This window comes from Rhea pennata, chromosome 1, assembly GCF_028389875.1.
Source record: "Rhea pennata isolate bPtePen1 chromosome 1, bPtePen1.pri, whole genome shotgun sequence".
NCBI classification, from domain to species: domain Eukaryota; kingdom Metazoa; phylum Chordata; class Aves; order Rheiformes; family Rheidae; genus Rhea; species Rhea pennata.
Genome location: NC_084663.1, coordinates 158,548,843 through 158,566,289, shown reverse-complemented (window position 1 = coordinate 158,566,289; position 17,447 = coordinate 158,548,843). Strand labels below are relative to the sequence as shown.

Genomic DNA, 17,447 nt, shown 5'->3' with positions numbered 1-17,447 from the left:
GAACTTTTTTGCAGGGGATTAGGGAGGAATTTTAAAGAAGGCTAACAGAATGGTCCTCTGAAGTCCTAGTCTAGGAATAGAGGCCAATATACTAAGTAATTACCTAAAATAAGATGAGTGGATGGCATAAGTTTTATGTGCCAATGATCATATTTGTATTTATCTGCTTGTAACTATTCCATATGGTACCAAATAGGGTAAAAAATAATCTTTTATTTAATTCCAGTGAATTATTTTACTACTATTTTTGTTAGTTTTTTCCTTCACCTATATTGCTGCTGGTGATAAAAGCTTTTCATAGCTTTTTATTTCTCCTTGCTTCATTAAGGGGTACCACATTCCATACCAGATGCCTCTCTTTAATAAACTGGTTTTATAAGTTCATGGAAATCAAGGTATGCTGGTATAAAAGGAGAAGAAAGTTGACAAATTCAAGCCTGTAATGTTTATGATCCATCATGATAAAAAGCTCTGATAGCCTGTGTTAGGTTTGGAGCCTCCTAAAGTAAATATTATAAAATATTAAGTATACTTGACAGGATTAGGTTGTAAGTTGAAAAGTTTATACATCTCTGCAGTACATACCCATATGTTGAACCTCATGCAGAAGAAATGGACAGCATATGAATGAAACGTCCAAGTTATATAATTTTGTAGCAGAAAAGTAAATCCCACCTCCCTGATTATAGTTTCTGTCTTCCATCCTGGTGCCTCCTTGACATGCTCTGTCTCTTCCTTTCTTCCATGTTATTTCCTTGACATAAATCATTTAGGGTTATTTTAGAAGCAAAGAAAGAATGATGTTCCAATGCAAACAAGCCTTACATACCTGGCAATTGCCCCTTTGTATTCTCCATAAAAAGGATGGAGAATTAGGGCCTGTCACACTTCTCTGTTGTGGGTAGCATCTACTTAGTTGCTGCATACTTTTTTATTTCACTTGAAAGTTTCTGGCTATAGCAGGTCATAGAGATTTTAATCGTCTTCAAAGAAAGCAAACTGAGGAGGATCAAGTTAATTAAACCCCCCAAATCTTCTATTTACATCTGTTTTTATAGCCTGTAGCTCTGAGCTAGGATTTTGTCTAGGAGAAGAATAAAGCACCTTGATGAGATGTGGATAACATATATTTTAATCTTTGCGCAAGAGGACCACACCTTTTAAGTAAATCATATGGCAGGTAGGGTACAAAGTTATAGAGTTGTATCATGCTTTTCAAGTTTCAGTGAGATTTTTGTCAGTCAGTTAGCTGTTTTGGTATGTTGTGTCACTTTTTCTTTGAGGTTATGTAAACTTTTTGATCACATTGCAGCTTATTTTTAATAAAATATCATTGCTTTTGGCAAATTAAATTCTTGTCCTGATCTTTGTAATCTAATCTGTGCTCTAATGGAACATATTTGTTTGAGTACTATATGAATGTGAGTGAAGAATGAATAGAGATGACTTTATCTGCAAAAATTACCAATAATTCAAATTATTTTTTTCCCTAAAACTATTCAAAATTTTTCCCCTCACTTCTGGTTCAACATTCAAGAAGAACCAGCTGGTAATAATTAATATTGAAAACTGTCCTTGCTGTTTAGTTCTCTAAGTAATATAGTAGTTTTTCTCTTCTGTCATTGTTCAACATGTAATCAAATAGTTATAACAATGATTTCATACGTAATAAAAACAGAAAAAAAAATCTATAGTCCTAAATTTGCACTCTTGATGAGACTACCTATTGTCTACTTTCTGATAGAGACAACCAGGTCCACCAAGTTTAACGTATACCCTAGAGTGAAAAAGGTCAAGATCCTGACTTGATCCTGGCTCCTTCTAGTAAGGAAATTAACTTCCAGCTTTAAGATTAGTAAGGATGGCAGTTACTCAATTTACATACTTTGTGTTGCTGATGCACATGGCAGAAGTACCTTAATGGATCAGAATATGTAGAAGATGGTTTCATCAAGCCTCGGATAACCCAAGTATCTTTTCAGGAGATATGTGGTTTGTTGAATGAATATCTAAAAACTTAATTTTACAGAATCTTATTTTTCATGAACTGATTTATCTACGTTCAAAAATCTTCTTAATAGATAACAATGGAAGTCATAAACAATATAGATAGTTTGCTGTAAATCAAGCTACCTGTTCTGGAATAATCTGGGGAGTTGAAAGTACACAATACTTTGTTAAACATGCCTGCTACTGTGGAAGAGCGTGTCCCACCTCAATATCCAAAGTTTCGCTTAACTTTTAGCTGTTACATTTACTGTTTTCCAGATTTACCTATAAAGGTTCAAAAATTAAGATTAGAAATATAAAAATAGTAACGTCATTTTCATAGTGCTTATTTACTGCAGAACTGTGGTTAAATGAAAACAATATATAAAATAGATTTGGGGAAAGGTATAATTCAAATATCCTTTGTCTTATTTTATGTAGAAATACAGAATATAAATTGCTTCTGTTCTGAGCCTAGCACTGAAAGATTTCAGAAAAAAAAAGATCAAAATGGTTAAATTGTTAATGCTTTTTAAAAACTTGCCTCTTTCTCACTGTATAAAATTTGTTTTGGGTTAAGGCCATGGAAAGTGTTACTGTGGAAACTGTTACTGTGAGGCTGGTTGGCATGGAGATAAATGTGAATTCCAGTGCGACATCACCCCTTGGGAGATCAAGAAAAGATGCACATCTCCAGATGGCAAAATCTGCAGCAACAGAGGTGTGTCATTCACACATTTCTTCCTCACGTCTTTATATATTTTGCTTTTATTGTGCAATATGTATTTTCTGCACCAGGACGTAGGTCATAAGATTGCTAATAGTATTTAGTTTGTTCTCATTTATTTCAAATCTGGATATATGTTCCTAAATGAGTGAATGGATATCCGTGTTTATGTATAAGCTTACACATATCCATACCCAATTTTAGATGAAACTGACCCAAGAATAGAAGGCTCTCCTCATCCCTCATTTTTGTAGTAAGACTGAGCAGGATAATATATCAGTACATCTGCTGTGGTGAGTGAGCTGTCCTGCAAAATTAGATATTAACAGATTCTTGACTTTGGGTGGATTTTGTAGTCAGTGTGAGTGTGTGTAGATTCACTCTTAAAGAAGACTGAAGACCCACAACTGAATAGGGAAAATGATAACACAAAACTTGTTGCTTCCACTGTAACTTGAAAGAACAACTAAGCTTTCAAGAACAATGCTGTAGTATGTATATGGAGATGGACAGATATACTTAACACAATGCTTTTATTACCTTTTGTTTTTTCCTGCATGAAGCCCCAGAACTTGAATTTCACACAATATTTCTGTTTAGTTTTACCAATCGGGAAAAAAATAAGAGTACAGAATAAGATTGGTATTCACCAGCTGCTGTGTCTGGCTTCAATGAACAAAAAGTTAAAAGAGCATGTTATTTTTTGGCAACAGTCCAGAATTATTACAGTAGAATATAAGTGCAAGTCTCATAGATAGCTCTCTGAAAAACATCTCTACTGACAAAACCTGCTATAGTGTGAACATCTAATTATCTTGAGAGCATTTAGAAAACTCTCTTGTCTTAATTATGGGGAAAATGAAAGATTGGCTCAAATATGGAGAATATGTAGGCTCATTTAGTCTTGGAATTTAACAGTAAAGAAGTTTATGTAACTCTTGAAATAATAAATATAGAACTGTGCCAGAACAGATATTTTCTTTCAACTGAGAGCATAATTTCTTGTCAAAGGGATTTTGAAATTTTAATGATCAAGTATTTCTTTAAATTCACATTATGTTTGGAGGAAATGATCATGAATAGTATAGCTAATACTCTGAATAGCTACAAGCTGCTACACAAACATATATTCATGGGGTACTTCTATAAGTATTTTTAGCTTTTCATATACTTGTGATTTTATGTGAATAAACTTTTTTGTAGTCTTTTGACTACATAAAGTTGCTTTCCAACAAAGTTTTTCTATTCTCTTTACCCTGTTTACCTACTAGTTTCCCATGTTTACTTGTCTTTTGGTAAAGGTGGAGTTCATTTTGTCAGTTTTGAGCCTCCAGGAAGTTAAATATCTAGGCTAAACTTGCTGTTTAGTCTCTCTCAATGGCAAGATGGATGAATTATCTGTCTCTCTCCACCAACCGTACAGTCAACTAGCTGAGATTGTGCAAATTTCTTGAGGGCTATCTTGGTGGCTTTAGTACTGCACAGGCCAACAGCTGTTCTAGCTTCATGTAAGGTAGTCGTGTGCAGAGCTGCATGGTCCTTCTCCTTTAAGAGAATGTGTCCATATCTATATGCAGTATTTAGTTACCCTGTTCTAGTCTCCTCAAATATATTATATAGTCCAGAGTAATCCGAATAAGATGATGAAGACTTTGGTGGAATAGGAGACAAGTGAAGCTACTGTCCAAGAAATGGACTGCATGCATCTGAGAGGTCTTTTTATATGTTGGCCTCTCAGAAAAAGCAGTGAGGCTTTTTGGCACTGAGGAAGAAGCCAAAAAAGGTCACTTTTGCAGATTCAGATATGTACAATTTTTACGGGGCTATCCAGCAATTTGGATTTCTGCATAAGGAAAATGTCTATTTTGTTCAGCCTCTTCCTAAGAAAGTAGGATATATGTTCTCTGTGTATCAGTCAGGTTGTGCCAAATACATCGGTTATAGATCACATTTCCCTTTCCTAATGTAAACAGCTGAGTGTGGTTCTGAGTATTGATTTGGGCAAAGTGAAAAGAGTGTCGTCTGCGTGTACAGTTTTGCTGATCATCTTGTTAGATTAACAAACACCTCCCAGTCATTTCCAAGTGGATTATAATTTCCACTTCCTTCTAATTTAAATGTTTATGCTTTGGCAATCATTAATTATCCACTGTGCCCAAGCCATTTAAAAAGGATTGATTTTATTGTCACTAGTGTCAGCCCGAATTATTGTTGATACTGAAGATTCATGACTGTTCTGTGCACTACATTTTTCTGTTGACTCCTAACAGGGCTCAACAGCAGAAAGAAACTTGAACAAGAACCCAATTTGCTTGTGAAAACTATTACTATTAAATAATCATAAACTTTTAAATTGTAGAAGATGAATATATGTTCATGGTTAACACTTTAAGCTTTGATGCTGCACTCCTCTGAGAGCAGAATAATCTCAGGTGTAAACTCCTGTAATCAAACTATTATTAGTATAAATTGCATATTCTTCGGAGAGACATCTATGACACTTCCTCTGTCTCTGTCTTTTTCTTTTTTTCTTTTCTTTTTTGTCTTTTCTAGGCACATGTGTATGTGGTGAATGCACATGTCATGATGTGGACCCAACTGGTGACTGGGGAGATATTCATGGAGATACTTGTGAGTGTGATGAAAGAAACTGCAAAGCAGTATATGATAGATATTCCGATGACTTCTGCTCAGGTGAGGAATATATATAAAAGGAACTTATGTGCTGTTTCATAACAAAAGTATCCAGCATCTAGCTGGTCTGATCTTGCTCTTCCTTAGTATTCCAGGTCTTATTTTCCCAATCGTAAAAGTATCAAGACTTGCCTGTTTTTTCAGATCAAAGAATCACAGAATCAAAGACTGATTGAGGTTGGAAGGGACCTCTAGAGAGGTCTTCCCCTGCTCAAGCAGGGTCACCTAGAGTACGTTGCCCAGGATTGTATCCAGACAGCTTTTGTTGGATGGAAGGATGGATTTTAAAATTTAAAAATAGAATTTTCTAAAAAAATCAAAAGCATTATTTACAGTTCTATAGCTTTCTTTAAAAAGTTCTTTTCTCTATACCTCTAATCTAAAATGAACTATTTGTAGGTGCTCAGTTCATTTCTAATACTATTGTGTTTTGTGTAGCCTTACCTAAACAGAAGAATGGTTGAAACTCTGAAATATATATCTTACCTTGGGCATATTTAAATCTGAAAATTCATTATCTCACATTGTGTTTGCTATTTCATATTATATGGTAGAGGGAGAAGCAACAGGAAGAAATTGAAGGAAATCTGTATTAACATTAATGGAAGACAGTGCTATGAGAATACCAATTGACCTAAAAACAAGAGGAGCATCAATATGTCAAAGATAGGAATATGCAGTCCAGCTAAACATCACTGACTGTACATCATAAACACTTTCACCTTCCCTTCTTCTTCGTCTCCTACTTCAGAGCATTATGTTCAAGTTAGTTGTGATCCATTCAAGGACTGCAGGATGTTTGGATTGATGCTCCATGTATCTACTAATAGCAGTTGAGATTCTGAGGAAGTTCTTGACTACAATTTTGTGTAATTACTGTTAAAGATTATAAGGCTGGACATGAGAGGAGGACTTTGAGAGAAGGACTTTGATCAATATACAGCATGCAATTTGCACATGCAGGAGTTTTGCAAAAACAAGTGAAGGTGATTTCAAAGGGACTTGATAGATTACAGGCTGTCAACACCAATATTACAGTCTCCTGCAGAAATTTGATCTAACCTAATTAATAACAGAAAGAATTCAGCCGTGTCAAGAAAAATAATGAAAAATTCCTGACAAGTGGTATATTCTCTTCCTCTTACTAGCACGGTTGATCCCACATAGAAAGGTCACAGGAGGAGCCTGGAATAGGGAGAAAAGGCTGAAACAAACATGATATGTACAATTCTTCATCCCTTGTTCTTCACCTGATGTACCTTCACCTATGACAAGTTTCTCAGCTTCATTTTTTTGAAACTGATGAATCAACAGCTAATCAAAATGAGAAAGAAAAATGAGCATTTCTGAAAACCTTTAGTGACTCATTTTCTTGCTCCCATTTTGACCACTTCCAAATGTTACAGAGGTGCGTTTGATGAATATCCTGAAAGGATGTAGAACTGCAGCTCTGAGAGCAGCAGGAAGATTGAATTTGGGATGTTGACAATTTTTGAAGCTATTACTGTGTTGCTGAATGTTTTTCACACTCTGGGACTAATCAAAGCATCAGCATCAGCTAAGGAAGACAAACCTAAAAAAGCAATGTGATAAATGTGTTCTATATTTAAGGATGAATGCAAGAGTTTTATACAGAGTTAGATTAGAGTAAACTTGTGGCACCTAGAGCTAACCTTGCATCACTGAAGCAAGTCTGAAACTGCCTCTTTCCCAGTTATTGTTACCACTGCTGCTGCCACCGAAGGCTGTAGTGGTTTTAAGAATGCAGAGAAAATTGTAAAGAATAGCAAGTGTGTGTGGTGGCACAACAGAGAGGGGAAATACACTGGACTGGGGATTGTGATAGTGTTCTTTTTTTCACAGGCATAACTGCAATTGAGCAAACTTTACGATAGATAAAGAAGGTGGTACTTATATGACTTGCTTCATGTAACTGAAACTGCTGTTTAAATATAGCTTAGTTTTTTTCTGTCTAATCACCAGAGTTGGGTACCTCTTCTTATTCTTCTCTCTTCCCCATGACAGTAAGGACAGAAGCTTAATTTAGCTTTACTTGGCCAACCAAGTTTACGTTCCTAAAACAGATTGTGGAAAGCTCGCCACATTTTCACCTGGACCAGTATAAACAATGTTTTATAGCCCTATGGTTTAGCCCTGTTCAAAAATAAGCAAGCCGCATCAGTGTTCATCTTGGTTTGTTGTGGTAAATGGGCAGAATTTGGAACTGAATTGAGGATTTGCAAGCAGAATTTTAATTGGCAGCCTGTTTATTGCTTTCTGTGAAATGAATGGTATATCTGCAAAACATCCTCATCTTTTTTGGGTTTTAACAATTATTTGTAGATTAGTTTTAGAATGAATCTAGGAAGGATTATTCAGATTAGGGAAAATCACCCAACTCTGCTTAAAACTGCAGCAAATTGAGCTGATGCAAAACTTTTCCCTTCTTGTTCTGCCTGTTTAGTAGGTAGTGGCAGGAAACCCCATTGTCCAAATTATTAGATTGAAATGATGGGAAAACATGTTTACTGGTAAGAATTTTACTGTAATTGAATCAAATGCTATGATTATTTCATAAACTTCAAGTGATAAGAATTGGCAGCCCTGTTAAGTCCTGTGAGGACTTAACATCACACAGTGGCATCTTCCTCTTGAAGCTTCATGTAGCTTGGGGGTGACTCTCGATTTGCAGTACCTCGTATTGGTGACTGGATACCTTCTTATAAGATCTGAAGTACTGTTCAGTATCTAGATGAATAATTTTCTTCCAAAAATGTTCAGTTCACAATATCAAAGGGCTTCTCTTTAAAGAGAATAACTTTAATGACTTGACATGGAAAGAAAAAAGGGTTTCCATACAGAAATTCCTTCATATAGTAGGACAAGTTTTTGTCTCATTAGTTCATTTACTGTGGCTCTACCAAAAAAGATATTATATAAAAGAACATCATCCTCTCACAGGTATCTATGTGGGACAGAGAAAATATGTCCCGTTCTCAACCTGTCAGCAGGTACAGGAGATCAAGGGACAGAAGAGGAGGCCTTTAACACTTTTCAAGGAAAACGGATAACTGATGTGAAGAGCAGCCGTTCTTGTGCACTAAATGAAACGGATAGACCAGGAACTACTCTGATAACCTCTGTACTTCTGTGATGTTTACTTCCTCTCCCATTTTCTCCTTATGAATGAAGTGCATATGTTTTAGACATACATTATGAGCCAGTATTAAAACACAAATACACCCGGAGAGAGCTATAAAATATGTGTTATGTTTTTGAAGAAAAAAGTATAGGCAGGTGCACAGTAGAGCAATGCTTTGGGGTCCTGTATCCAGTGAAGTTTGTAAGAGAACATCTAACTTTCTGTCTGAGATCAGAAAATAAATATTTGATTTTGTGGTAAGACATGTTTTTGCTGATGCTCAGGCTTTCTTGGAAATATAGCTGAAATGGAGTGACAGTCATTGTCAGGCAAAAGGTAGATATAATGAGTTGATTGTACTTTTTTGCCAATCTAACAATTTAATGAAACCATAAATTAGATAAAGTTCATATTATCATAAGGTTTTAATATCTATCAGCAGTATGATGGCCAATTTTTAATTGTATTCATTGTACAGGTCATGGACAATGTAATTGTGGAAGGTGTGACTGTAAAGAAGGATGGACTGGGAAGAAGTGTGAACATCCACGTTCCTGTCCTTTGTCAACTGAGGAAAGCGCTAAGAAATGCCAAGGAAATTCTAACTTGCTTTGTTCTGGAAGAGGTAAGTACATTTCTGGAAGAATTTTCATGCTCTGAAAATATACTTTCATTAACTGATTTTTTGGGCCAATGTTACTAGTTCTTAAAAATGTGAACTTTTTTGGCTCACTGTGTATGAATCATACCACCATAAATTGTGAGTTATGAGAAGGAAGGAGAAGAACACAAAAGGTGTTATTTTTCCTGTCATGTACTTCATCGTATTTTATTTCGGATATCTCAACAATTGTGTTGGAGGGTTGCAAGGAAGCTTTGAAGATCAGTGCTACTAAGCCTTTACCAAGGGTATATTAAAAACACTAACATTTCATTCTTTGTAAATATGAACATTTGCATGCTTTGACAAAAGCACCATCAGATTTTCAGCCTCTGTAGAATGTTGTTGCAACACTGTTATAGAACTGTTCAGATTTACACTGCCTGAGAACCCGTCCCACTGAATGCAGAGATGACTTCTAAAATGCAGTTGTTCTTCAGTGCAGTTTTCTAGTTAGGCACTGTCTTTTCATCTGATAGCACTTCTTTGTGACACTGCCTTTTCAAAAGCTTTGACTAAAAAGTATACAAACTCATGCATACAATTGAAACACTCAAGCTGCAAGCAAAGGAAACATTCCTCTCAAAGAAAAGGACCTGATAATTCTGGTCTGTCATGATGTGAATTTTTTTTTTTTTTTTTTTTTTTTTTTTTTTTTTTTTGCAAAGAGAAGCGAGAAAGGTAAATATGACACAGACTTTCATTAGAAGTGGTAACTGAAGTTGTTAAGAATTCTGCTTACTTAAGTATTTGCTGGGAAAGATCTGAAGCTGCTCTTAAATTACTGTGTTTGACCCTAAATGTCATTTCCTTTGTTATTTCTTCTTTCACTAAAACCATCTAATATAGTCAGAAATTGTAGGCTGTCCACCCAAGATATTACTTTGATAATTGCATTTTTCTTCCCCTATAAATGTGTAGGAACTCATAACTTAGCTAATGTAGCATTAGCTATATCTTAAAAGAAATATATATTAATAGATTGTTGCTCTTGCTTTTCTTAATCAGGCTATTATTTTTCAGTGAATTATATCTATTGATTCATGCTAAAAATTCTCAGAGGAATTTCTGGTTACAAGCTAAGTGAAACATGAAACATCTGTGGGGAAATCACTGCATTTTAATTGTTCATGATTGCAAGAAGGATTATAATTAAAAGAAAGGAGTGTTTGTATTTATTTTTTTCCATCTTGCTAACTGATATGTTTTGAATACTGTCTTACTCTTGTATACTGAATGGTTCTGCTTTCATCTACTTCACTAGGCTTACGAACATGGAGCCTTTGGATTCCATTCTGTAGTGTGCCAATAATAGAGCCTATATAATGAGCCTATATAATAGAGCCTAAACTCAGTTACATTGTTCATTAAAAATCACGGGACTCAAATGAGAGAGAAAAAAGAATGAATGTCTTAAATTTCATTTGAGAAAAAATACAGTCTTATTTACAGAACATTTTGCACTGTTTATATTTTAAATTTTGAACAGTTTTATTAAGTATGGCGGAAACAAAAAAATTACACTGCAAACCATGAGAGTCAAATGAGAGAGAAAAACTAAACAATGGCTTAAAAACAAGTTTCACTTGAGGAAAAAATACAGTCTTAAATTATGGAACATGTTGTTCTGTTTATATTTTAAATTTTGAATGGTTTTATTAAGTATGATGGGAATAGTGAGTTTAAAGCTTTGAATATTAATGTTGGTATTTCCATCCTGTAGACATTCTGAAAAAAACATAAAATTAATGCTACCAGTGTTCTCTTGTAGAGATATGAGCAGTGACGTAAGTCACTTTCAAGTAAATTAGCCTGACTGTTTTGATGGTCAAAATTTTTGAATACAAATTGTATCTACTGAAACGAAAGGTTTGACTGATAGCAACTTTCACTGAATTTTGGCAACTGCCTTTGACTTCCAAACAAGAGGAGATCACCAATGTTTATGAGGACTACAAATGTATGTGTATCTAGGACAGAATGTGGTCAGCAGCTACTGTAACGAAAGAACAAGGAATTCTACCTTCCACCCTTGAAAAAGAAAAAAATCCCATGAAAACTGCCATTTTAAAATAAGTATTTTCCCTCTGGAAGTGGTGTCTTGCTTTAGTTCTGTGAATATATTTGTTTTGGAAACTGGAACAGAAAAACAAAGGAGAGATTTAAGTCTAAACACTTGCCATTTATTGGGTGGATTTTTTTCACCCTAGATTCTCTGGATTTCCCTTTCTTTCACTGTATCTAATATATCTTAAAAATTATGAAAAAGTTCCTATACAACTGAAGGGAGATAAATGGTTAATTTCTATCAAATTTTGGTTGGACTTGCACGACTAAATTCTTTGAGCTCCTTTGAAAATCTTTGCTTCTCGTATTATTGGTTGTCATGGATGGCACTGTTACATAAGGAAAAAAGCAAATTAAGTCCAGTTAAACACAATCTCTTCCAAAGCCTCTGAAAGTGGGAAAGGCTGTGGCCTTGTAAAACCAGCCCCGATTTAGCTGAAATCAGTAGCGAAGATTGAGTGACAATGAAGGGGAAGTTCCAGAGAAGGTGGAAATGTTTTCGTTTTCATTTGAACATTGTTAATTTGGTCACAGACTTGCAATATTTTTCTCCTGGCTGTGGTGCAAGAACAGTAAGAATACATCTACTGCACTGCTGAAGAAGTACATAAAGTCCTTATTTAATGGGATCATATAGTAAGTTCATGTATGGAATAGAATGCAGAACGGAGAGCCAAGAGATGCAGCTGCAGTTTATTACTTTGCCGTGTACTTGTGTGCCTTTGAAGCATGGTCTCTACTCGTCTGCACCTTTTGTTTTCTAGGATAGTCAACAGTGGTTATGATACTGATTCACAGTTTTGTAATCACTTTATGCTCTTGGTTAAGGATGTTAAAGGGAAAAGCAGTCTTACGATTTTTAATGACATATAAATAACCGTAATGTGTATGGAAAAAACTGTAGACATATTATAATTCATAACAACTTCCTATTTAAAATGATGACATATACTCAAATTTTTAGATAGAGGAGGTTGAAACTTTGATTGTGATACTATGTTCCTAAGGTTAATGAAAATTTTCTTTTCTAGATGGTATTTTTTGATTGAAATGTTAAGTATTATTTCAAAAAGCTGTAATCTTTTGCTTAAATAATAGCCAAAGAAAATTCAATGCTGGCTTAAGAAGCAATGAAAAAATATTCCATTAAAGTTTTGGCTGGACATTTTTATTTTTTTGTACATTTTGCTAAACTTTCTGATTTGGAAGTAAGGACTATAAAACTTGCAATGATTCAGCTTCACTCTTTAGACTCTCCAGTAATAATTACAAAGGGTGAGCCAGTTAAAAAAGCAAAATAAAGCCCACAAATCCTCTAAATTCTTCATAAAGAAGAGACTTCATATTTGTATTTTTTATCTTAGAGATTTTGTTTTTGTTTCAACATTTAGCATTATACCCTTTGTTTCACTGGTATGATATTCTATCATTTTAGAACAAAAATCTTAGGGGCCAAAAGCTTCCCTCTTTATAGCACTGAACTTCATTTTGTGAAGAAGCTTATTTTATATCTGATACCTTATTTTTATGGATATATGGTAACAGGAACAGGATTTGAAAGGGAATGGTACCTTAATTTTACTTTTTTTTTTTTTTTTTTTTTTTTATCAAATGCTAGCTGGATGATTCAGTGGCCTAATATGCTTTTCATATAAAATTTTAATATAAGGTACTAGATTTTTAAACTAAGTGTTCACAGATTTTATTAGTTATACATACTGCACGTTTTGTTCTTATATGAGGAATAGAGAAAGCATCAACAACACAAAATAAGAGAATTTTGACAGTTCAAACATCCAGGTTTTGAAGAATCTGAGATTCCATTAACTGTAAGAATTCATATAACCTCAACAAGATAAAAAAAAAAAAGATATGGGAAAAAACACTGAGAAAGTCTTTTAAGTAACATATTTAAATAAACCAGGGATACATTAATATTGTATTAAAATATTTAGAGAATTAAAAGGAAGTTTTAAAGAACAAGACCTAATTGGGTAATCGCTAGCTGAAAAATGCTAGATCATATTTTTTCAATTTGCCTTTTGCTCTGCTGAGAGCAAACATTCTAGTTCCCTTCTTTATTTTCTCCAGTCACAAACAAAGATAACAAACTGTTTCATGGGTGCTGATCAGCATTTCAGGAGAGCAGTGCCAAAAATATTTTCCATTGTGGCCTTCTATTTCTTAGCTGCTTTAGTACGTGAAGAAGAGAGAAGACTTTATACTGAAATGCTGAGCAGTAAATGTGAATATCTACACTCTCAAATGAAGACAGGGAAAACATATATCCTCTCAGTCAAATTGCCTTTACCTTCAAAATTTCCATTATAGATAACTGGAGAGAGAAGGAACTTTGGGAATTTAGATACTCTATTGCTAGGTACGTTCCACAAATGATTTCTGAACAGAAAAGCAGGAGAGGTTCTAACTGGCCTCATTCACATAAACTAACTAATATCTTCTAAGGTTTTATTCCTGATAGTACTTTTTCTTGACTTGGTGCATGACTTCTCAATAGATGTAACATATTTCATAATTAAAGTCTACCACTTTTAAGAATACACTGTGCAACAGGACCATTGTCAGAGACAAAAGAGAAGACACAGCAAAAACTCCTCAAGGTAAGGAGAAGAGAGAGGTTATTGTTATCAGGATTATGGGACAAGACAAACCATTTTCCTATTTTTATAATTCACAGCATTCACTTGAGTTTCCCCTTATGATGAAAAGCATATATCAAAATAATTGTAATAAAAAAACGTTGAAGGAGAGAATTGAAAATAAGAAGAGTAGTTTTTGAGAAGCATAAATGAAAGCCTTTTTTTTTGAATAACCTTGCTTTCATGACATACCCTGAGCGAAAGGAACAATCCCATGGCAGTGATCCTAAGACAGATAAATGGCAAAGCTTTTTATTGGTAGTATCTTTTACTATTTTAATCTCCTTTCTAAAATCACTTTTATTTATTTTTCAGATAGAGAGAATGAGACTTTCTAAATCTGTGAAATTCCCCTTTAAGCTTATATTTTAGCATTGAATATCGGAAATATGAAGAGTGTTTTGATTCTATACTGAAAAATATTTTTGTTATTTTTTCAAACTCTTCCTAAGTCCCATTTTCAAAAGACTAAACTGGTGAGCTTGTAAGTTGCTATGGCATTTTTGAAATTTTATTGACTGTAGTTACTTTACAGGGAAAAAGTGCAAGTGCTGTTTCTTTCTATTTAAAATAATCAGATATTGACTGACTTAGTGGGAAAGCAACAGTGCTCAATGCATTATTGAGGATTTCTTGGGGTGAACAGAGACAGTGAATTAATCACTTCTGTTCAGTGCTGGAATTCCATAATGTATGTTGCTAGTCAGCAGAAGACCATCTCCTGGAGCCTGGAAACAAAGCTTAAGGATAAGAGTCAGTGACAGCTGTAAAGAGCAGTACCACTGTCCGGTAGCTGTTGCAAAGCTCTAATCCTTCCAGGATCTCTTGGCTGATCTAGCATATAATATAAATTTTATGCAGGTCTGAAACATAGCTCATCAAAGCCTTGGCTGATACAAAGAAATCCTGTAATTCCAGTTGATACAACATAGCACATTATGCAGAAGGAAAGAGAAACTCACATCGTATAAATCATGTCTATGTACCGACAAGAGTTAATAGAACCTAGACATAAAGATATGTGGTAAATAAGTGCCTAAAAGCAGCTGTAACTACGCAATTCTCTTCTGACCTTTTTAAGTCTTACATGGCTGATCATAGTTATGACAAAAAACATTCAGCTTGTAAATAACTTCTGCGGTTAGATCTTCAGCTAGTATAGATTTATATAAACCTGTGGAGGATATCATTCAGTAGATCTTCAAGTGTTTCAATTTGTACAAACTGTAACACAGTAATGTAAATCGGGTCATCTTTTTGTGAGGTAAATCTCCAGAGATAGACATAAGGCCTTATAAAAGGCCTACGAAAGCAGAAGGACTGCTGGTGCCTTTACCAAGAGAGCCTAATTTACTGCAATTTTTTTGTCCTCAGAGTTATAGTTGCTTTTATTCTAAGTGCAGTTGTCAATTAAGGACTTCAGGGTTCTCCCCTATATGATGTTGCCAAGCCCAATCAGCCAAAAAACATCTCATATTAGGAACCTAGAGACAAACGGTACTTTTAAGGCCTATTGCTTACTGACTTAGTAAGGCAAGATGGTAGAAGTTCCCACTTTAATAATTTAGTATACTTATATATGACAGGGTTGTGTTAGAGCAGACAAAGGTAAACAGTCCTGATGTAAAATCTAGGTTACTATCCTTGCTACCGGCTCTTTATTGTAGCCTCTTATTATGCAAATCACACTGTTTAATTGAAGTGTAAATTACACTAATATACATCATCTCTGAATTTGGCCTGCTGTTTTCATTCATTTTGCATGACCCCTGAATTTTGAAAGAGGTATCAGTGAAAGCACTATAGTAGACAGTCTGGCAGCAAGTAACGTTATGAGCTGGTGTAACAAAAACAGAACAGAAATGCAAGTCATGTTTCACACTGACCATCTCTAACTTTCACCCTCATTAACTTTTAAACTGAGCTCACTTATGTCTGCATGCTTCAAGCAGAGAGACACTCAAAATACTACTACTTTAATATGAGACAATAGGAGTACTTTAATGCCAGATGGGCTATCATGAAAGTATTTGATAAATAACGTGATTGTTTTAACTCTCATATTCTGGAATTGTGCTCCAAAATTTGTTCAAGTCTATGAGAAAAAATACAGAGGAATAGCTGCATCATCCAAAAGTAGACTCCCTTTTCTTAAGGAGAAAGAAAAGGTTTTTCTGTAGATTAGATCAATGATTGCAAAATGCAATCTGAATCAGATTGCAGTCTGATTTCTGATTCAGACTTGGTGTGAACTTGTCTGCCTTTGTTAACTGAAGCAGGATCCTAGGGAAGCTGACTTTAGTTGAGAAAGCTAGCTTAGATCTACTGAGACTATGCTATTCTTTTTCATCCTGTATTTTTAAAAAAATATTTATCCTTTTGTACAAAAAAAGTATTCAGTAGCTAAATATTGCAATATTTCTCTTCTAGAGAAAACAGTTTCTTTGTCAGTGACTCACCTGCAGCACTGGTGGCTATTCCCATTTACCATTGTCTCTTTGGGGAGAGAGCAAGTAAGGGCAGAGAAATCAAGTGACGATTGTAAGTTAGGAGAACATTTTACTTCTGCAATGTACCTACACTTATAGTGCTTGTAGCTCAGTAAGAAATATGATTCAGGAAGTACTTTGTTTCTGCATAAGTGCTTTTTGATCTGTTCTGGTAGAAGCAGGATGTTTTGGAAGTTGTCTGTTTCTGAGATGTGAATGGTAATTGCACAAGTGAAGTAGTTCACAGAAATTTCTGTAATAGAATTTGTGAATGTTCAGAATTTTCGCACTGGTTTTCAGAGTAGGAAGTTTGAGAGAAGGTAAGAACAGAGGAATAGTAACGTGTCTATTTTAGGATGAGACTTAGGAATTAGTGGTGGGAGATAAAAGCACTAGTATAACATTTATGTCAAAGGAATCTTTCAATTGTGGCATTTTTGGCTGGCGGAGTAACAACCATGGATGCTACTTCGCACTGAAAATAATTGGCATGCTCTTATTTAATATAGCAATTTTTGATTCAAATACCTTTCAGTTTATTCTTGTCAGTGAGAAAGATGATGTAGGACAAAACCAATTCTGATGTTTACATGGATATGCAAGATATAGACAATTATTTTTGTAAATTATATATTTATATTTATTATTTATTATGAGTAAGAATCAGAGGGCAGACTAATACAGATGCTGTCGTGATAGGGAGTCTGCTGCAGACCACCTCATCAAGAAAGACATTAGACAAAGCTAGATAGCTGAAGGAAGACTCAAGATTGCAGGCTGTGTTACTCATGGGGAATTTCACCCATCCTGATATCTGCTTGAAGAGCAGTAGGGCTGGGTGCAAGCAATCCCATTTCTGGCATGAGTGGAAAACATTTTATTGACACATACTGGGCTGGACCTGTTACTCATCAACAAGGAAGCTAGGATGTGAAGGCTGATGGCAGCCTTGGCAGCAGTGACCGTGAGAGTCATAGAATCATAGAATGATGAGGTTGGAAGGGACCTCTGGAGATCA

General features: G+C 34.9%; 1 protein-coding gene across 1 annotated transcript in view; it reads left to right on the top strand.

Annotated features, from left to right (window-relative positions):
* The window catches only part of ITGBL1 (integrin subunit beta like 1), a 141,346-nt gene that overhangs the window by 64,014 nt on the left and 59,885 nt on the right, over positions 1-17,447 (top strand). The window contains exons 5-7 of the mRNA XM_062580430.1: positions 2,570-2,710; positions 5,270-5,410; positions 9,031-9,177. Coding sequence (XP_062436414.1) covers positions 2,570-2,710; positions 5,270-5,410; positions 9,031-9,177 — 429 coding nt within the window. The remainder of the gene's footprint in view (positions 1-2,569; positions 2,711-5,269; positions 5,411-9,030; positions 9,178-17,447) is intronic.